Consider the following 21,812-nt stretch of genomic DNA (forward strand, 5'->3'; position numbering starts at 1 on the left):
GAAAGAAAAGAAAAAAGACTCTTGTGTAATTTAGAGAATGTATAGCTCTACTCAAGTTTTCATTTTCCAGAGTCAACATGAGGAGCTGAAGAAACAGCACAGTGACTTGGAAGAAGAACATCGTAAACAAGGGGAAGACTTCAGTAGGACATTCAATGACCACAAACAGAAGTACTTGCAATTTCAGAAAGAAAAGGAACAAGAACTTTCTAAACTAAAAGGTATTTTGAAAATCAAATTAGCCCGTTGTTATGTGAATGAGTAGTTATTAATGTTTCTGTAGAATAACACATTTTCATCTTGTTTTTGTGTAGTGATTGATTTACATGTATCTTGTGTTCCTTTACCAGCTACTTGCTTCCTTATAACTCTTCATATTTATCTTAATGGATTTGTATAGGGAAGCAAAATAAATGACTTCAATATTCTATTCTATTCTATTTCAGTGGGGCATATGGCCAATTTGGGCAAGACAATTCTCTGAAAGTGTGTTGTGAGACATTTAGCATCTCAGATTCCCTACCTGCTACATGCCTTCAGTGTTCCTCAGCTATTGTCATGATCAAAAATTGCTCCACACATTTCCAAAAATCCCCAGGGGGACAGGGAGATGTCCTGTTGACAACTAATAGGAGCTACGAACAGTTCAGTCTCCAGTCACACACTGCTGTGAATCTGGGCTTTTTCAAAGACTAATGTGACAATGGGCAAGTTGTGTGATCACCACAGGCTTCATTGTCCTTATCTGTTACACAGGAATGATCATAAAGGTATTGACCTCGTAGGGTTGGTGTGAGCACGTAGAATAGTGACTGGCAGACAGTGTATTAACTCCACCAACATCAGCGGCAGACATTTTCATAGAAATAGGGGACAAAAGGCATCACTTCTTTGAGTACAAATGAGTTCAGGAAACCAGTGCATTCTGTAGTCAAATGCATTAGTGCTAAGTAAGGTTGGAGTGCGAGAAGTAGTTTTAAAAGACACTTGGCACATGCAAAACCAGTTGTGAAATCTGAATAAGGCCTATAATAATTTGTATTGTGCAGTTTCCTAGCTTGAGAAGTGTGCCACATTTATTAAGATACCATCATCATGGAGGGAAGATGGGTGATGGGCACTTAGGGCCTTTCTATATTTTGCAATATTTTGTAATATTTTGTCTATAAATATCCACCCCCAAGCAAGTTATAACAAAAGCCATGTAGACATAGGTAAGCCATGACTGAGGCAATCCAGGAAGGGTTAAGATGGTCTTGCTAGTTGGGCCAGGTACCAGCAGGTGGAACCCAAGAGAGTGAATATGTCCTTGGCATGTCTATGGTAATGGCCAGGTAGTGAGAGATTATTGGAGACAGAAAGCAAGAAAGACTAAATACTGGAAGCATTCACAAAAATGGCATAAAGGAAGAGAAAACCAGAGGATTCTAGTGTCTGGGGGAGTCACACCTTTGTGTGAAGAGGGAAGAGACATTAGCTTATGGATACACTATTTAGTGTTTGCTAAACTGAGTAAATTCATTAAATTATATGGATAATAAGTATATATACAGATAAATAAAATGTTCTAGATGCCTGATTTAAGAACTTTTTGTGCTTTGATACATTCAACTTCAGCAATAGCACTGAAAAACAGGTTTTCTTATATCTATTTACCCTTTAATTTTTAAAATTCATTTTAGTTATACTTGAATATGACAGAGTCTGCTTTGACATATTTATACAAACATGGAGTACATCTTATTCTAATTGGGATCCCAGTCTTGTGGATGTACATGATGTGGAGATTCACTGTGATGTATTCATGTATGTACGTAGGAAAATTATGTCAGATTCGTTCCACTGTCTTTCCTATTTCTATCATCTCCCTTCCCTTCATTTCCTTTGTCTAATCCACTGAACTTGTAACTTACTGTTTTAGTTGCTTTTTTTGTCGCTATGACCAAAATACCTGTCAAGAACAATTTTAAAGGAGGAAAAGATTTATTTGGGGCTCATAGTTTCAGAGGTCTCAGTCTATAGACAGCTGACTTCTCTGCTCTGGGCCTGAGGTGAAGACCAACATCAAGGCAGAGTAGTGTGGTGGAGGCTGGCAGCTTAAGACATGGCTCTAGGAAGCAGAGAGGGAGAAAGAGAGAGAGAGAGAGCACTTTCCTTGCCATGGACAAATTATAAACCCCAAAAGCACAGCCCCAATAACCCACCTCCTCTAGCCACATCCTGCCTTCCTTCAGTTACCACCCAGTTAATTCCTATCAGTGGATTAATGCACTGGTTAGGGTAACTTTCATAACCCAATCATTTCACTCTAAATTCTCTTGCATTGTCTCATACGTGAGCTTTTGGAAAACACCTTGCCTCTAAACCATAACAACATTCAACACAGAGCAGAAAACCAACCTGTGGAAAATAGTAGGACACATGTGATTTCTGAGAACTGAGGTGGTTCAGCCTCATAATCTGATTTGAACTTCCCAACACCCAGGACAAAAAGGGGAAATACAGTAAGCATTCAGGGGTTCATTTGTCAGAAAGAGAGCATACTGGTGACTTCACAGAAAAAGACTTCTGACACCAATTGTTGACAGAAACTTTTCTAGAGCCCCAGACAGTAACTTTGACACTTTCACAGACAGTGTGCACATTAGCACCTTTGTTTAAATATGACTCTTGACAAAAGCATAGGACAGTTAAGTTAAAGCACCTTGTGATCCATGCAGGTCACTGGTGGCCAACTAAGGTGTGGAGTCCAGGCAGTCTTTGGTAGTTGAACGTGACACAGGGAGAGAACTTGGAACTCCTAGGGAGGTGAGCCCATAGACAAAGCTAAGGTAATTCCTCTTCATTATCATCATTCTGATAACCAGCACAGAACGAAGGAGTGCCTGCAGCAGTTCCAGGTGAACCTCTTCATGTGTGTGGTCTCATCTAATTCTTAAAACAGCCGCTGAAGTGTGCATACTGGTCAGCCTCCTTTGACTTATGAAGAAGTAGAGGCCTGCTGCATTTAAACAGCCTCTAGTTTGGAGAAGCCCAGCAAAGGCCCAGGAGCCACCGCCATTAAGTTTATAATCTGAAATAGTTTCAAAAACCAGCAGAGTTTTGGTATTTCAAACATGTGTGTGTTCGATTGAAGGCCACCATCCAGTGGCACACATCATAAGGTCCTCTTAAATGCCACTGGATTTTGAGAAAATTCTTCATTACTTGTAGGTGTACCACCCAGTTACTGGCCACACTTCCCACCTTGTTCCTGATCTCTCCCCGAAACCCAGTCATTGATCCAATGTCCAGGGGTCAGGAAGGGACTATAAGGGAGTAAAAATGACCAGAACATGATGAGAGCTGGTGATTGACACTTTCCTTCAGTGCTGAGCACACCTGGGGAATTAGGGCCTTGGCTGAAGGAGATGGCTGTCATTTAGGGATAGTTTGCTCAGGACACTCCAGGTTTATACCAGCTCTTCCTACTAAGTGATCATAGCACCTGCTATTCCATCTCCAAAGCACCTCTCATTGGAAAACAGTTATACTTGCTGATGCTCAATTTCTGCTGAGTGTTGTTGAACATGAGAATTGGCCCGATGTTGCTGGATTTTATCAGATCCACTTTCTCTATTTTGAAATGGTGGCAACCAAATGTGAAAAATACTGTATAGGTCAACATCTCAGGGGTCAGGTAATGTTTGCAGGTTGAGTTTGGCTTAGTAGCTACCACTTCTTAATGTACAATGCCCAGATACTGAGAGTGATGAAAATTTACGTAAGAGATGAAAGAGATGGGTCTAGAATCTTGTAAGTGGGAAGCTTTTCCCCAAACAGTAGAGCCTGAGAGAAGAGATTTTAGGAGTTCATTCTGACTGCTACAGTCTCACATTGTTGCTCTGGAAAAAAAGAAAGAAAAAAAAACCAAACTGTCTCATAGCTATTAGAAGTTGAACTCGGATTAATCAAGAATTCAATGGTAAGAAAAAGAAAACATTTAGTTTTTTAACAGATAAGTGGGATTTCTCTTTGTCTCTCTCTAACTTTGTGAATTGCCTTTGTAATTGAAGTACCCTTTGAGGACTGTGGAAATTACACTGTGAGAAATAGGGCCTGTACTTGCTGATAACTTTAATTTGGGAAGAGACTCAAATCTGAGACCATTCCTGCCCTTTATATTTTATTCCTAAGGGCTTGCTTATTAACATAAATATTTTATTTTTAACTCATGTTAGTTTAAAAATTTTATAATTACACAATTTTACACAAAATTTTTATAATTATAAATACATAACTTGTTTAAAAGTATACCACTGAGCTGGGTTATATTAATATGTCCAGACAAATCCATGTTGTATCTCAATATGATATTGTTTTTGTTGATTTGAATTGTTATTCTGTCAAAGTTCAAAGTAAATCCTAAAAATAAGTTATATGAGTCCAGATATGGTGGTACATGCCTGTAATCTCAGCCACTTGGGAGGTTGAGGCAGGAGAATTGAAAATTTGAGGCCAGGCACAATTTTATTGAGTCCCTGTCTCAAAAATTAAAAAAATATAAAGGGCTGGAGATGTAGCTTAGGGGTAACACACCCATGGGTTCATTCTCAGTACAGGGGCAGTGTGCGTGTGAGGGGTGGGGGTGGTGGGGGGGATAGAAACTTCAATTTTAAAAATAATAGAATCAAAACTTGAGAATTTCAAGGCTTTATGTGTGTGTGTGTGTGTTTTTCCTTTTTCTATAATAGAAACTGTGTACAATTTGAGAGAAGAGAATAGACAACTAAGGAAAGCACACCAAGACATACATACACAGCTTCAAGATGTCAAGGTAAAATTTAACTAGACATTTATTTGCCTTTTGGGTGTTTGCCTGCTGTAGAATGACTTTAAAAATCATCCCTTAATTGACCTGCTTTACAAATCCAGACTCTGACTGTGGGCTTTGCATAACTGGAATGTACCCAACACTTTTATCCTTCTGTTAGAAGCTAAAAGTGATCTGAAAATCGAAATGTTTTCCTTAATACTGAAATTGTTTTTTTGTCAGATGATTGCATATTAACAAGATTTTTATTGACAAAAGTTTATTAATAATGAAAGAGCTGTTGCTTTGGATTTGATTTCATTGTTAATGGTTATATTTGGGTAGCACATTTTAGATTTGAAATACCACATAAATCATAATCTTCTCTCGCCAGTAACTTTTAAACTTAACAAATGCTGCTACAACAACAAATAAGCAAGTAACATTTGGGTGGTCATACCAAAGAAGAACTTATCTTACAATGTAAAGCTCAATGTGTAAAATTCTCTTTTGTTAGCAACAGCATAAGAACTTACTCTCCGAGCATGAACAACTTGTAGTGACTTTGGAAGACCACAAGAGTGCACTAGCTGCTGCACAGGTTAGGAGGGTAGCAGCCTCTCTGGGTTCTTTTTACAGTCTGCTTAATATTTCTGAATTCCTTTATGCATGTGGTCTCTGACAAGCCAGTCTTCAGTGAGTTACTTAGGACAGAGCTATCCTAATCCTGAGCACAATGCATGCTTTTAAAATTCACTCCAGAGAATAGTAAATAAATTTTGCTGGTTTTTTTTTTTTTTTTTTTTTTGCACTGGTTATATGGTGCGCCTATTTCTACCTCTTCCAAGTCCTACGTGCCATCATCTAATATTTATTTAAATCACAGATTTTGCCCCATACATATGGCCTTTTGCAGCTGTGTGATCTGTGTCAACCCTGAGCGTAGGGTCTGTAGGATTTATGATGCTAGCCACCTCAACAAATCGTCGTCAGACTTTTTCTTCTATCCCTTCCTCATTCCCACATTCCAACCTGCACACACTCCTTTTGGGACATGGCTTATGTGGTGTTGGTCAAAGTACAGAAAAGAGAAGAGTCAATAGAGAAGGAAGAACAGGAGTCATAATCTCCATTTGTTCAAAGCCTGGAACAACCCCTGGTACAGGCAGGCCCTCAGCATATATTTACTGAATAGATAAGAACAAATATGAGCGTTGAGAGTTTATGAAATTACTGCCGTGCTGAGTGCTTCTGGGAGAAGCAAAGAAACAGAAATGGCTAGCTTAGTGGCTGTATTCAGCCAGGTCTTCATTGTTCTTCCTGTTGAAGGAGTTACAAGATAAGGGCAAGAGGAAACCACCTATCCGTGCTTATTAGGAGGCCATGCATAATTTTTGTCTTTATAAAATTTTCAAACAGTACAATATGCTAGACCCTGATCCTTCTCAGAGGCTGTAGCTTCTCTCTTTTTCTTTTCTTAAAAGTAGTCATTGATTGGGTGACCCTACTAAACTGTGGCTTTGTGGTAATTTTTTACATTTGTATAAATTAAACTGACTTTAGAGGAGATTAATTTCATTCCAAGCCTTCTTTACAGACTTTTGTCAAGTGTTATTTTATGTGAAGCGGTTGTTTATACCGTAAAATGTGGCACATGGATTTGAACACTGTGGGTAAAATATTAGACTAAGCCACAATCTGAAAATCCTTGCAAATGTAAGTAAAACAGTTGTTTTAATAGCCAAAACCAAATTCTATAATATGTACACTGTCAGTGTGACTTCTAGATTTTTTGTAATAGAAGAAATATTTTTATGTAACCTATGTGTAGTTTTCTTTATTCCTTTTTTGGGAGGGTTCTCCAAGTTTTTTCTGCCTTTTTTAAAAAACTAGTAATATGACTAGGTACAATACTCAATTAAAGACATATGTTTGGGCTGGGGATATAGCTCAGTTGGTAGAGTGCTTGCCTTGCAAGCAAAAGGCCCTGAGTTCAATCCCCAGCACTGCTAAAAAAAAAAAAAAAAAAAGTCTTAGTTTGGGCTGCTGTACCAAAACACCATAGACTGGCTTATAAAAAACAGAAATGTATTTCTCATAGTTCTAGAGGCTGGAAGTCCTAGGTGAGGGTGCCAGCATGATCAGATTCTTGGAAAAGCCATCTTCCAGGTTGTAGACACTCAACTTCTAGTATCCTCATAAGGCAGAAAGAGACTGAAAGAGTGACCAGGAGCCCCTTTATGAGGCAGTAATCCACTGGTGAGGGCTTTGTCCTCATGATCTAATTGCCTTCCAAGGTCCCCACCTTCTGATACCATCACATGTGGGATTAGGATTTCAATATGTGCATTTTGGAAAGATACAAATAATCAGTCCATAATACCATATTAGTACTTTCCCAAAATCTCCTTGGGGGCGGGGAGTTGGGGGGGATATATACTGTTTCAGGCATCTGCATTTCTCATATAAGATTTCATGTGAGATTCTGTCTTGACAACTTGATTTTAAAATATAGTTAAGAATTTTATTTAATCTTCATAATCCAGTGAGGTATGTAACATTTTATAACTGAATAAACTGATGCCAAAAGGGAGGTCAAGTAGTTGACCCAAGATCAGTGACCAAGAGCCAAGCTTGAAGGTCAGGTCTTCCTCTATTGAAGTGAGGACCCGCCACCCCCCATCAGATGTTTTGAGTCATAATTTCTAGAGTGAGAGCCCAGCCCAGAGACCTCCACCAGCCAGGTGGTGCACTGCTGTACAAATTATATGAAGGCACTCCTTTGACAGGGATTTAGTAGGCTGACTTCTTCACTTCTGTGTGAATTCAAAAAAACAGAAAGGCACCTCTTCCTAAGGGAAGAGGACTGTGGGCAGCATGCAGGGCTGTGGTCCCAGAGGCCTGGCTGACTGTGGCTCCACTGATCAGCGCTACACTCTCCACCGAGGGAAGTGGCCCTGTCTGGGGATCTTGTTTAAGATTTCTGTGTTCTTTGTATGTGTTTATGTAAGTGTATATTTACACACACAGCATTTCTGCTTTCAGGAAAACAGAGTGGGTGAATATGATGAGTTATGTGTACACAGTGTCTGTTGATTTTATTAGTTAAGATACTTAATTTATTTTCTATCTTTCGAGCTCCTAGTATTAAAAATATTACAGCCATACACACAACCATCCTGCACACACATTCCACAGCATATATACACAGGTTCTCCTATGTGAGTGTATTCCAGTTCTGTTCTAAACCTATATCACTGCCTTTGTCGCTTTGAAAGAAACCATATTAAGAATTGGGGAATTAAAATCCAGTTTCATTTTATGCCTATTTCTCTGCTTTCCAGAAAAACAAAACAACATAGGAGGTGTTTTGGCAAGGAAGGAACCCTATTTAAGCACAAATTAACTAGTAACTGGGGTAGCAAAAGAAGGTTGCTTGAATGCTTTTGTTACACACACACGCGCATATGCATATATTTCTTTTCACTGAAAAATGTTACTCAAACCATATTGGTAAAAGATATCAGCACTTGTATAACTGTCAATTTCTAATAGACATGTGAATGTGATAAAACTTGGATTACATATTTGTCTTTTCATAATTATACTGGAAAGTTATTCACAGAGTTCTCTCTTTGTTTCATGTAGCATAAAACTAACATTTGTCTTATATACTTTTTTCTGTTTCCTTTAACTCTAATTTGCATGTGCTCAAAAATGGTTAAGCATGTCTAAGGAAGAATAGCTAATGCATGAAAATAATCCACATAATCCACATTTTTCTAACTTGTATTTAGGTATAATATTTTTGTCTAGTCTTCCAATGAACCTAAATGCCCATCTATGATTGATATCTTTTTCCCTCCTCAAATTGTGCAATTGCATCCAATTGTGCAATTTATATGCAGACTCAAGTTGCAGAATATAAGCAACTGAAAGATACCCTGAATAGAATCCCAAGCTTTCGAAATCCTGACCTAGCAGAGCAGCAGAATGCTACCCTTACCCAGGTGGCACGTTCTCCAAGAGGTTACAACGCAGCAAGGGAGCAGCCAACCAGAGAGTCACAAGAGGTGAGAGGCATTAACTGGTGATGTGTGGCTAGGTTACTTTTCCCATCAAGCTGTCACAGAATGAACTGCTTCAGTAAAAATTTCAGAAGTGTTCTCAAGTTTTAGTGTGTATCAGAATCCACCATAGGGATTGTTAAAGCTCAGGCTGCTGAGCCCCAGCCCCATGGTTTCCTTAACTTACAAATTGAGTTAATTTGAGGTAAGGCCTGAGGATTTGCATTTCTAATTTAGATTCAGCTGGTCTGAGGAGAACTTTGAGAGCTACTGCTTTAGTGTTTTCTGGAAAAGATTTTCCTGGCTTTGTCTTTTTCATATGGGTTTGTCTTAAAGGAACTGTAGTGTCTGAGTGTTTCAAGGTCAGTGGATTTTTTTTCACTCTTTCAGATAGTGTGGGAAGGTTAAATGATCATGAGGATATTATGTGACAGCCCACAGAGATATTAAAGTTAATATATTTGAACTTGGTGCAGTATTGGGTCCATACAAAGCCTGTCAAAATTTGTATTAAAAAAAAAAGTTAAGACACTGCCTGGTGTATGAGTGCTAGTCCCATAATGCACTTTATTCTTGTTCTTCCTGAAAATCCAGCCTGACTTAGGAATATTTCATATGTGGGACATCAAAAATATTATCTTCCTTATCATTACTTCTTACACAGTTGTTTTTACAATCATGTATTTAATAAAAAATGAGAAGTACGGTTATCATTCCCCTTAACAAAGTCAGTTTCAACAATAAATGTTAGTGAAGATCTGCCTGCAAGCTACCATCTTGTGGGGATAACGGAGTTGATGTGACTGGATTCGCATCAGATTAACAGGCTCAGTGTGATTTTTCTTCTCTCTCTGGACCCTATGTTAGCTGCTAACTTAAGAGAGCATGGCCAGGCATTTGATTCTGTTCTCTCCTAGTGTGACTTCCAGTTTACTGAATTCATCTTCTGATGATTCAGAGTTTTAGTTTGTCCATCTGTGTGTCGGAGATGATAATTATCTGCTCCAATCTTCTTCACAGGGATATTGTGAAGATAAATGAGAGGTGTTTCAAAGCACTTAGAGTGCTTGAGAGAAGTATTTGCCATAAAGCCAGGGCAGTATTATGTCAGACTTGCCAGATAGTTGAAGGCCTTGGTAAAATGTATACCTCTAAATGTTGCCTGACAAAGGACTTTTCTCCCTTGTGTATTATCTATACAGCACAGCTTCTCAAGCTTGGTAATTATATCTCTGCTAGTTTCTGAAGAGTTTCACATTTATTTCAATCTGAAAGAGTAATTTCACTGAAGAAGTTATTTTTTCCTGATGAAAAAGGTTGAAGGAAAAGGGCATGACATACTCTCCTATCAATATTATATCATTTTCCCTTCAGCTTCCTGTAACTCAGATCATGTAGAGATGTCTGAAAGTTAAAGGAAAAACTGATTTGAACCAACCAATTTTAGAGAAGTGTTCTTTAAAAAAAAAGACATTTATTTCTTTCTATTCTGAGTTTTCTGTTGGCAATACAAAATATGTACAAAAGAATCCTTCTGGTTACAAATAAATCTCTTTTTTTAATGCATTAAGAATATTTTATTGTACCTTGTTTAACAGGCATTTTTAAAACAACATGGATATCCCTTAGTAATGGCATTCTATTTTAATTACCAGTAAACCAAACCTCATTAGCTGCATCTTTCTTCTTTTTAAGTAATGAATTGCAAATCAAATTGACTTTGAAAAAATTATGCAAACATTTTATCACTTCAAGTTTGTGAATTTTTTCCTTTTTATTCTAAGGGAAAGCAGGAGTTGGGTTGCTTTTTGGAAAAGGGGGAAAGGTTTACTTCTAAGATGTGGCTGCTTAGAGGATTCATTTTCCTGGTTATTGACTATGTTCTTTTGAGATAAAATTTTGCCAGTGTCCTCTCTATTTTATAGGTGAGCTTATACAGTGAAAATTAAGTGACTCCATTGCTCCTTTTTAAGTCAGGAGAATATGTATATTTCCAGAGTCCAAGATTTTGCTTACTCTGTAGCTCCAAGGACATGGTGATGAATGATATCATTACTTTTGAAAAGGACAAGCATCATTTCTTATGGTTTGCTTGCTCAGGTGTCTCGATATAGCAATGCGTGGCAGAAACATAAAGCAATGCCCAGAAGAACAGAAGACGCAAAGCCTTATCCCCCCACCCAGAATGAGGCACATTTTCAGACTGTGGCCCAGCCTAACCAACAAGAAGTGGCACCCCGAGAGCCAGAGGAGCATCAGGTGGAAGAGGAACACAGAAAAGCCCTGGAAGAGGAAGAAATGGAGCAGGTTGGGCAGGCGGAACATCTGGAGGAGGAACATGATCCTTCACCAGAAGAGCAGGACCGGGAGTGGAAAGAACAGCAGGAACAAAAGCAGGCTGCCAACCTCCTGGAGGGGCATGCTCAGGCTGAGGTATGGGTCACCCACCCAAATGCACTGGGATGGGGAATGTGTCGTTATGTTTGTTAAAGAAAAAGGCCTCCCCGTGCATCACAAGCTCTACAAAAATATTTTGAGTGATTTCACTAAGTGTCATGTGCACATATTTAAGTTTTCTTGTCATATTAATAGCACAGCTCTTTCCTAGCTCAGAAAGATGGCTGGAGCAGTTGCTGCTGGTGTGTGGGTGTGTCCTCATTGTCAGTGGTGCAAGTAAGAGACTCATCCTCACGTCATCTGACAGTGCATAGGGGAGCACCTAACGGCGCACCTTCTCTGGATACGTTTAAGTCCTGTCTCGAGCATCTTGAGGCACACAAAGGTCTCGTTTTCTATGATCCAGAGTCCCCTTCCTGTTCAGTTACACAAGTTGGTGGGTTGGCTTTTGCCTGTTCTCTCTCTAGGATGAATCAAAAGGGTTTCAGGACAAGCTGCCTTACCCCTTAGGGATATGCACTAGGTGAGTGTGTTCAACAAGTTTCACTCAGATCCTGCTTCCCAAACATGCCCTTCTACATAGGTACACTTTTCCCTTTCTTAAAAAAAGCAGCTGTTATTATAAGTAAAACTTTAAAGGAACTTGAAATCAACCCACACCAAGTGTAGCTAGGTACCTTTCTTCTGCTAGCTATACACTGATACTCAGCCATAAGGCATCTGGCCTTTATCTGGTTGCTGATTACCTGTTTATTCTTTAGTTTTCATTTTTCATACCAGGGATTGAAGCCATGGGCTCTTAACCACTGAGCCACATCCCCAGCCCCACCTTTTTTTAAAATTTTGAAATAGGATCTCAGTAAGTTGCTGAGGCTGGCTTTGAACTTGTGATCCTCCTGCCACAGCCTCCCAAGCTGCTGTGCTTACAGGTGTGCACCACTGTACCCAACTGATTACCTGTTTATAACTGAAGTTTTATTTGGCTTCAGAGTGAAACTTGAGGCTGCTTGAGGCTTCAGGCTGGGTAGGTGTAGCGGCCTCTGAAGGTGCCACCTTAGCTTCAGAAGCTCTGGCAGTCTGTACCTTTCCGCAGCAATTCTCCACTTGGTTCAGTTCCCCTCATGTTTTGCTCTCTTGCAGTAGCAGAGAATTTGTGTTTATGTTAGTTGAGGAGGGGAAGGGAGGATGGTGAAAAGCTCAATAAAGTGGAGTTTTAAAAATTGCCGAATCTGCTGGGCACGGTGGCACATGCCTGTAATCCCGCCAGCTTGGGAGGCTGAGGTAGGAGGATCACAAGTTCGAAACCAGCCTCACCAATTTAGTGAGGCCCCAACAACTCAGTAAGACCCAGTGTCTAAAAAATACTCAAAAAAGGGCTGGAGATGTGACTTGGTGGCTGTGTCCCTGGGTTTAATCCCTGGTACAAAAAAAAAAAAAAAAAAAAAATTGCTGAATCTGATTTTCCTTTAATCAAACAGTACTATTGCCTCACTATTCTTAGTTTCTTTGAAGGAGCTCAGTTACTGCTTTTGCACTGTAATCTGGAATTTGACATTATATTTGACATTATTATTCTGACTGTGCTCAACCTGCTATGAGTATATACCTGCTATGAGTATGCTGAAGTTAATTAGCTTTCCTAGGTCTTTAACTCTTCATAGAAAAGTCCTCAGCTTCACAAATTGCCCAATTAGTGTGAGGTTACCAAGTGACTGCTTGCGTCAGAGTCTTATGAACACAAATTTAATTATGGTTCAAAACTGATATCTTGTGTTGTGCTTTGTGTTCCATTTGAGCAGGGAGCATATTGAAAGTCTGCCTTAATGCCAGCAAATTGGGAAGACCAGTTGCTAAATGATGTCAAGGGCAATTTAGAGACAGCAGGACAAATAGGAATTTCTGGGCTTTATTTATAATCACAGTTCACCTGACAAATAGGTGTTAATAAACCCTCCCTACCTCCTGAGTTTGTCATGGGAACCAAAGGGAGGGCAACCCCTGAGGTGCTGAGCCCTCTTGTTCAGCATCACCTCGTCTTTGCCCTAGGTGTACCCATCAGCCAAACCGGTCACCAGGTTGCGATCCCCATATGAGGAGCAGTTGGAACAGAAGAGATTGGCAGCAAGGAGGGCTGAGGAGGCCCAGCGGCTGCGAGAACACCAGGAAGCTTTGCACCAGCAGAGACCACAGGGACACTTGTTACGGCAGCAGCAGCAGCAGCAGCAGCAGGAGCTTCTGGCCCAGGAGATGGCCCAGCAGAGGCAGGTCCAGCAAGAGGAGGGCCAGCAGCAGCACCAGGAGCAGCTACGGTAGCCTGCCCCCTCCCTTGATGGGCATCGGCGGCCCTTCCCCCACTGCAAGCAGATTTGTGTGTTTCTGATCCGTGAACAGGAGGGACTCATATTGCTCATGTCGTCTAGGAAGAATGACTACCTGAGAATTAAAGGGCAATATTTAATTTTAAAAATAATCAGGCTTTTTCCTTCTTAAAAGTGATAGTGTAGGTCTCAAAGTAGCCTAGAAGACTTTGTGTTAACTTTTTAATTTTATCATTGAACGATACTTCATCTTTTTAAGGCATCTGTTGGAGGCATATCAAGAATCTTCATCATACTTTATCATGTACCTAAAAGTTCAAAAAAGTTTTTTATGGCTTTTCAAAAGATGTTGAAAAATCTTGTTTATTACTACCTTGAAAGATAAATGACTTATGTCAAACTGTGCCACTTAATTTGTGTCCCTGAATATATAATGTTTGTGTCCCTGGCAGGCAGCAAGCTCATTATAATGCTATGGATAATGATATCGTTCAGGGAGCAGAGGACCAGGGAATCCAGGAAGAGGAAGGAGGTGGTAAGACTTCTCGGATGATGAATGTTTTAATAACGTTACTTGGTTATATCATATAATATCAGTGAGCCAGTGTTACCTAACATCAACAAGCCAAATGCATATCTGAGTGAGGGTAAAGAAATCATGCCTCTGTTGTCACATCATGAGTCTTAATCCTTGCCATAGTGCTCCATGGTTGTCCTGGGTTTGATTTCCAGTACCATAAAAAAAGAAAAAGAAAAAGAAAACTGGTCAAGATCATCTCCCTTGTCTCTACTACTCTCCCCATCATTTAAACTTCTTGCATATCAAATAGTTATTTCTGACAAATTACCATAGGATTATTATGCTTTGGGGAATTCTACATTTTCTCCATACCTTGGAAGTCTTTGCATCATTACCTTAAAAGTTTTTCAGATTAAATCAGCAGTGGCTTTCTTTCATGGTAAGAGCCTACTGTGGGATTTGTCACACTCCTTGCTGGGATGAGAGAACTAGAAGGTGACTCTCTCCGCAGCACCACCCATGCTGAGATATGAATCTTTTTCTAAAGAGAGTCTAAAGGAGAGTGAGGTCACCTGCCCCAACAGCGAGTTGTACAGTTTGGTAACCCTGAAAGTCAAGAGCCTGCCTGTTCCCTTTTGTCCCCTGAGGTGACTTTAAGGTTTCTGTTTCTGTTACCAGTAAGACTGTTAAACAGTTTGTCCCCTTCTTTATTTAATATACCCCTTTGTGAACTTGTAACCTGATGGTGAGCTAACCCTGTATCTTTGTATTAAACTAAATGCTCTCCATATACTTAACCTTTCTTTCCTCTTATATCTGACTTTAAAAAGTGATTTTCTCTTCTCTGGTGTGCTCTTAAAATTCTCTTCATCTAAGTTTTCTTTCGACCACCAGCAGTGTGTGAGCGTAAATGTGTGATGTCCCTGTGTTGTGGTGGTGTCCTTGCTTCCATAACAGTGTCTGTGACAGGCCATGTTTGTTTTTGAGTTCCACAGTTGAGATTGTTTTTCCTTTCATTTTCTAATGACACTTCTTTTGAAAATTTGCCATTGCCTCTAATATTATCCAAAAATTAATTATTTTAGCACTGTCCAGTGGCCTGGGTTTTGTTTCTTGAAGGGAATTTCATTAGTTTTGGGAAGGTAGAATGACATTAGTTTTAAACATTAGTTTTGGGAAGGTAGAATGACATCAGTCACCCACACTCAACTCCTTAAACACAGAGTCTGGGCAAAGGACAACACTCTTCCGGAAAGCTGTGGCGTTACCCGTGGGTGGGAAAGAGTGGGAGACTTGGTCTCCAGAGGCCTGCCGGAAGCTCTCCTCTGAGTCAAAAGGGAGGAATCCCACTTGATTCCTTCAACTGATCCTAGTTCCTTTGATTTACTAGCCTATGAAAGAGACAACCAGCACCAAGACGAAGCAGAAGGAGACCCCGGAAATGGACAGGAGCCTCATGAAGAAGGAGCCCCAGAAGCTGACCCAGAATCAGAGGCAGATGTAAGCATCCTCTCTCCTGGACCTGCCACTTGGAAACACACGGACAGAAAGAGCATTTGTCCGACTCCAGGGTCCAGCCCCGGATGTGCAGGCCGTTTCATCAGCGCACAGAGGGGTTTGCATACTGTGAGCAGTGTGGTTACCATCAGCCAGAGTGTAGGGTGTGCAAGGAGCCTGGGTTAAAGGCTGTTCTGGGAAAAGTAGTGTCGGAAAGGGTTTTCCTTTGACAATTTTTAATTTAATAAAGTTAAAACCTAGAAAAGAAAAATTTAGAGGCATTGAAATATGTGGTAATTCTGAAAGATGGAGGGAATGGAAAAGGCAAGCAAGGAAGTTGGAGAAATCACCCTTTCCTGAGCCTGTCCAGTGGCCTGCCAGGGAGTTAGGTATGCAGAGTGACTCTGTCAACCTCCCAGCAGTCCATAGACCGTTTTAATAAATACACTGATAAAATAATGTGGTTTCACTTGTTAAAAGAGGTGCTCAAGTACATGAGGGTGTAGAACATTTAAGTAAGCATTCAATAATTGGCATTATTCTGTGTTTTCCAAAAAAGGAATGAGACCTCTGATTCACCTGGGTGGTGGTCTAGGGCCTTGGCCTTGGTTATAGGTGAGGCAAGCAGACATTGAGTGAGTGATCATGTGTTACGTGAAGATGAATTTCACAACTTATTTTAATTTTTTTTTTTGTGTGTGTGTGGTACCAGGGATTGAACCCAAACATCTCCAGCCCTTTTTATATATTTTATTTTAAGACAGGGTCTCACTAAGTTGCTTAGGGCCTCCTCACTAAGTTGGTGAGGCTGGCCTTGAACTCTGTGTTCTTCGTGCCTCAGTCTCCCAAGCTGCTGGGATTACAGGCATGTGCCACCGTGCCTGGCTTCCTTTCACCTTTACTGTCGTCTTTTGTTCGGTAAAGCAACCCCCCTGTCAATAACATTCAATCTCCACTGCCAGTGGATCCAGTTTATATTGGTCCAGGGAATTAATAAGAAGATCCACGTCATTCCTTGATAATCACGGAGCAAGTCCTTCTGCCGGCCGCTTTCAGCCCTTTCACGGAAATGGCTTTTCCACTTGACTCACAGAGCAATTGTTCCCTCCCTACCCTCCCTGGTGTTCAGGAAGGCATGCAGCAGGGAAATACTGTCAGGACAGAGCAAGGGTTACCAGGAGAACGAGAGTGTGAGAGGCTCTCCCAGGAGAGCTGGGAAGCCAGCGTACGTGGGGGATGAAGGGCAGCCTCACAGCCACTCACGTGGAGGAAGTGGCTGCAGACTCACTACTCGCCATGTGATCCTTTACTCTCCTTTATCTGCTCTGAGGACCTACTGGGAACACTGGCCTTTCTGCCCATTGTCCCTCTGTCTTAGCTGTTTTCTTTGAATGTGACTATTTGTGCCCATGAACCCTCATTTATTACATGGTTGGACCTGGAAACTTGTGCACATTTTTAAGATCTGTAGCAAAACATATTTAGTAATTTTTTTCTGAAAAGAGTGTGCTGCCCTTTTCCTATATCCCCATACAGATTATTGACAACACATGAAGAAGTCTGTGTGACAGGAGATTCTGGAGTAATTAGGGTTTAGTGTAAAGGTGAGGATTTGTCACTACATTCCCAAGAAAAGTGTTATTTGCACTTGAATGAGGTTTATGGCCACAGGTGTGCAGATAATAGATCAGCTGAGACCACATTGAGCTCTTGAACATGTTCAGGGCTCTTCAGCAAAGTGAAGTACAGTCGTCTTGTCTGGAGAACACTGGGAGAGACCAAATCTTACTCAGAGGTTTCAGTGTCTCTCTGAAGCAATTGCCACTTCAGTAAATGTCCCATAGATAACCTGGAAGGGATCGGGGATGCTCAGAGCAAGCATCACCATTTCTGCCCTTCTCTGTTTCTAAATGCTGAATCTTTGTGAGGATGTGTGTTATTTGGTAGGCGCCTGGGAAGCTTAAGTGGGAAATTGAAATAATTCTAAAGTTGATCATTTAAAGGACAGTCACTGTCTCACAGTAACTGAGAACCACTCAAGGGTGGATCTGGAGGGATATTTTTTGTGATATATTGCCAAGGATTGGATGGCTCTTTTCTCCTGTCCCTTGCCAGTACAGTATCTCCCAGTTTCATGGTAGTGTTTCTTAAGTGAAAAACTGTTCAGCCAGGTGCAATGGGGCGTGCCTGTAATCCTAGTGATTTAGGAGGCTGAGGCAAGAAGATCACAAGTTTGAGGCCACCCTGGGCAACTTGGTGAGACCCTGTCTTGAAATAAAAAATGAAAAGGACTGGGGATGTAGCTCAATAGTAAAGCACCCCAGGGTACAATCCCCAGTACCAAAAATAAAAAGAAATGAATGAATAAAGGAAAGAAAAAAGAGAGAGGAAAGGAAGGAACGTGGTCCATACTACAAGTATACCATTTTCTTTAGAGTTAGTCCTTTTCTTGTCTTGGGTCTTTTCAGGGGTAGGTCTTCCTTCCCATCATCTGCTTTGCACTTAGCTTTCATGTTTAAAATTGCTTGAAAGGGAAATTTGTATAAAGTTCAACAACACCATGAGAGGAGTTAACTCTTCACCCATCTAAGTCTCCTATATTAATTAGCATTGATTTTTTTCCTCCTATTTGGTTTTCCAACTTACTAGCTGTTTTGCTGGTTGTCTAGGTAGTTTTGCTCACATTTCTTGGTTCGGTAGAGTTTGGAAGACTGTGTTGGAATAACTTGCAGAAAGGAAGCCCCATTTATCCTTCATTCTGATTCCTCAACCTCTAGCAAATAAAGCAGGAGCTTCATCTTTTGACCGTGGGGTGCTTGATACTTGTGAGTGCTGGCAGGGATAGAGCTGAAGGATGGCAGTGAAGGATGATTTCATTTTCTGCCAGTGTGTGGCCTTTCAAATGAAATCAAACTTGATCCTCTGTTTCGAAATGGCGGTTGGTTTTTATTAAAATTTTACAGAGGGCAGCTGTAGAGGATATAAACCCAGCAGACGACCCCAATAATCAAGGCGAAGACGAATTTGAGGAAGCCGAGCAAGTGAGAGAAGAAAATTTGCCAGATGAAAACGAAGAGCCCAAACAAAGTGATCAAAAGCCAGAGAACGCAGACATGGAGGAGCATTTGGTGGTAAGCAGATGCCACTACCAAGGGTGGATTCAACCTGAGCCCTTTAGTAAATGCCTGGTTTATGTAAAAGGTTGGTCATAATCTGCATCGAGGAAAGGTTTGCCACTCTAGTGGTTTCGAGGCCATTATGCGAAATGACATGCCTGCACTCAGAGGGTAACAGACACCCCGTGCTTTGTGTTAGCCATGATTATTCATCATTTCCTGGCCACCGGTGCACTGTGAGTGCACTATTCATGGTGGCATGCTCCTTCTTTGTCCCTGAGTACTATAAAAGGCATCTCCAATGTACAGTAACATGAGCCTCCCCTTTTGTTTCAACAGATGGCAGGAAATCCAGACCAGCAGGAGGATAATGTTGATGAACAATACCAGGAAGAGGGAGAAGAGGAGGTAGGAAGATTGAATGCCAGAGACTGATCAAGTTGTTTGGTCTGTCACACAAACTGTAAACAAACCCTGGCAGTATTGACTCTGGTATTCCTTCTGTAGAAAGTTCAGAAAGACTTAAGCAGGGTATGAAAGGGTGGTTTAAGAGGAAATGAACCATGGCAGTGAGATGTTTGGTTGGAAGGTAACAAAACCGGGGTAATAGAATCCATCTCTGGGTCTCACCAGAAATATCAAATAAAGCAGGCTTTTCAGGGTTGGCAGACTTAGATTTATGTGATCTTTATGTGAAACTTTTCTCATGTCTTTTTCCCTCACAAATGAGAGAACAAAGCTCGAAACCTTGAAGGAGTATGGACTGACCCTGTAACTTGTTCTGTGGACATATCCTGTGTGTCTGCCTCACAGGGATACCCCATAATGCCCACTGGAATCCACGTAACACCTGCTAGATATTTTTATGAATTTTACAGTCTTTCCCTCTGACCTCTTCCCTCATAAGATTTTAGTATCTTAATTAAGTTCAACAAAAACAAGGTCTGGGGATGCAACTCAGTGACAGAGCACTTAGCTGGCATACATGGGGCCCTGGATTCAATTTCCAGCACCATAAAAACAATGAAGAGAAGGGAAAGTTTTTAATATGGAACTGAGTTGAATTAAAATGCATTTAGATGGAATTTCTTAATACTTCATTTTAGTTTGCTTTTTACTGTAAGCATCTGGCATGTTATCATTAGTTAGGTTTGTATAGCATCTGTCATGGTGCCAAATGCCTGTGCTCAATCAACTGGTGAAGGCTACTTGCTGTAGCCTTTTTTGTCATGGCTTTCTCCTGTCTGGACACTTCAGTACTTGGGAATATGATGGAATGTGATATGGACCAGGCCTCGACCCCACATTTAGTCTCTTTAAGGACCAGTAAGTAGTTCCCAGAGTAAAGGCCTGGTTCAGAGCCACTCATCAGCCTGGTATCTTGCAAATGCATGGCTTTATCCTTAAGGGAACCTCTGGAGAGGTCAACCATGGCCTACTGAAGAAATGCGCCCACCACGCCCACCACTGGAAGTCCTATTCTGAAAACTTGTGCTCAGCATGCACTCAGTTCCCTTGCCTGGGTCTGCTTTCTTATTCTTACTGATATTTTCAGCTTTGCAGAACTAATGCTAAAATTTGTGCTTATACCAGGAAAACAGAAAAGGATGTTGCCCTTTATGGCCAGTGGCAATATCTCAAGTTATGTTCTGTCTAACAGGCTTGATCTTTTTATTGTCTATCTTTTCTCATCCTGCTGTTCATCTTAATCAGGACTCTGAGCTGTCTTATCAGAAAGAGAGCATTAGAGAAGGCAGCGGCCTTGAATATTAAGACATTTAGCAAGAAGAAGATATTCATCTGGGCTTCTCTTGTAACAGGATGTCTAGACTAATATTACTTTGTTTCATTATGTCAGATACCAGGAATCTTTGAGGGATTAAGAGAGAAAAAGGTTCACCTTGGCTTCTTTTTAAAAATTCAGAAGGGTAAACATAAAAATTTAATCAGTATTTACCGATTCTTTTTCACTTTTGTATTATGATCAGTTAAGGTGGAAAAGAGAGATCCAGAGATCCAACAGGAACCTGGGTAAAAAAACAGGACTCACCACAGCAGCGGTCAGGAGAGGGGAGACAAGGCAGAGGAGGCTGTGCTGGCCCAGCCACCCTGAGGTTCAGCAGCCGCCCTCCCGCTATAGCCCCTCCCTCCAGCCCTGCTGAATTGACAGGGCTGTTTTCCTCTTGTGCACCCAGCCCTAGGTCCTGATTATTTTACTTTGTTTATTCCCTGCCAGGAGTCTTACAATAGTGTTTGTCCCAACTTTCTTACCCCATATTGCGTAGGCTCCAGGTTGCCACCCATCATTTAAGACTACTGCCATGTGAATGTACCAAGAAGACCCTGAAAGCCTGTCTCCTTGCCAGTATCACTTTCCTCCTGTCCCCTGAGCATCCCTTGTTCAGGGGGGGTTGTGTTTTTCTGGTCTTTCCTGAGATGATTAGTTTTTGCATCTTTCTATCATTCCCAGGTCCTCTTTCCTAGAGACGGGAGAAGGGTGGTTGCCAAATACCATTTGAGTCCTAGTGATAGTCACAGTGAAGCACTTGGCACTGCAGTAAAATGAGAAAATGAAGCAGAAATACCTACGGTATTGTTTAGAAGTGTGTGTGTGTGTGCCTGGGACAATATTTTTGGAAGTGCTTTGAAAACCACAAAATGCTGTGTGACTATCCATGGTTATAATCTCCAGTAAATCTCTGCATTTTCCAGCTGTCCCCCTGGCCACAAGGCTTTAGGGCTGTCGGTTCCTCTAGTTTCCTGCCTTCCCAGCCTGCAGCCAAACTCAGGCTGCCAGCATTTGCTCCTCAGGAGGAACTGTATCCTGCCAGGGCTAAACCTGTCCTGGGGTGGAGCCATCAGACTTAAGATCTGAACCACAGGGGTAGATCACCCTAAACAAGTGTGCTTTTAGGAAATTTGTCCATTTGTACTATCCTTCCTTTTTTTCTTTTAATCTTAATGCAGCAGCATTAAGACATAAAACTGATGATTATTGACCTGCAATCCTGATTTATTCATTTGATGTCAAGGTGAAGGACATACCCACCTTAATGTCCTCCTCATATTGCTTATATTCCAGATATTTTATCTACTTTTGAGAAA

At 40.9% G+C, this 21,812-nt stretch overlaps 1 protein-coding gene across 6 annotated transcripts in view; it reads left to right on the forward strand.

Annotated features, from left to right (window-relative positions):
• GOLIM4 (golgi integral membrane protein 4) overlaps positions 1–21,812 on the forward strand; it is a 74,531-nt gene that overhangs the window by 45,765 nt on the left and 6,954 nt on the right. For 2 of the 6 annotated variants that reach the window (XM_079156387.1, XM_079156385.1), the window contains exons 5-14: positions 71–221; positions 4,734–4,816; positions 5,310–5,393; positions 8,701–8,865; positions 10,960–11,292; positions 13,303–13,565; positions 14,027–14,109; positions 15,485–15,594; positions 18,555–18,722; positions 19,047–19,115. In XM_079156387.1, coding sequence (XP_079012513.1) covers positions 71–221; positions 4,734–4,816; positions 5,310–5,393; positions 8,701–8,865; positions 10,960–11,292; positions 13,303–13,565; positions 14,027–14,109; positions 15,485–15,594; positions 18,555–18,722; positions 19,047–19,115 — 1,509 coding nt within the window. The remainder of the gene's footprint in view (positions 1–70; positions 222–4,733; positions 4,817–5,309; positions 5,394–8,700; positions 8,866–10,959; positions 11,293–13,302; positions 13,566–14,026; positions 14,110–15,484; positions 15,595–18,554; positions 18,723–19,046; positions 19,116–21,812) is intronic. The other 4 variants (XM_079156386.1, XM_079156389.1, XM_079156388.1 and 1 more) reach the window with 4 other exon arrangements.

The sequence above is a fragment of the Sciurus vulgaris genome (assembly GCF_902686455.1).
Source record: "Sciurus vulgaris genome assembly, chromosome: 10".
Classification (NCBI taxonomy): domain Eukaryota; kingdom Metazoa; phylum Chordata; class Mammalia; order Rodentia; family Sciuridae; genus Sciurus; species Sciurus vulgaris.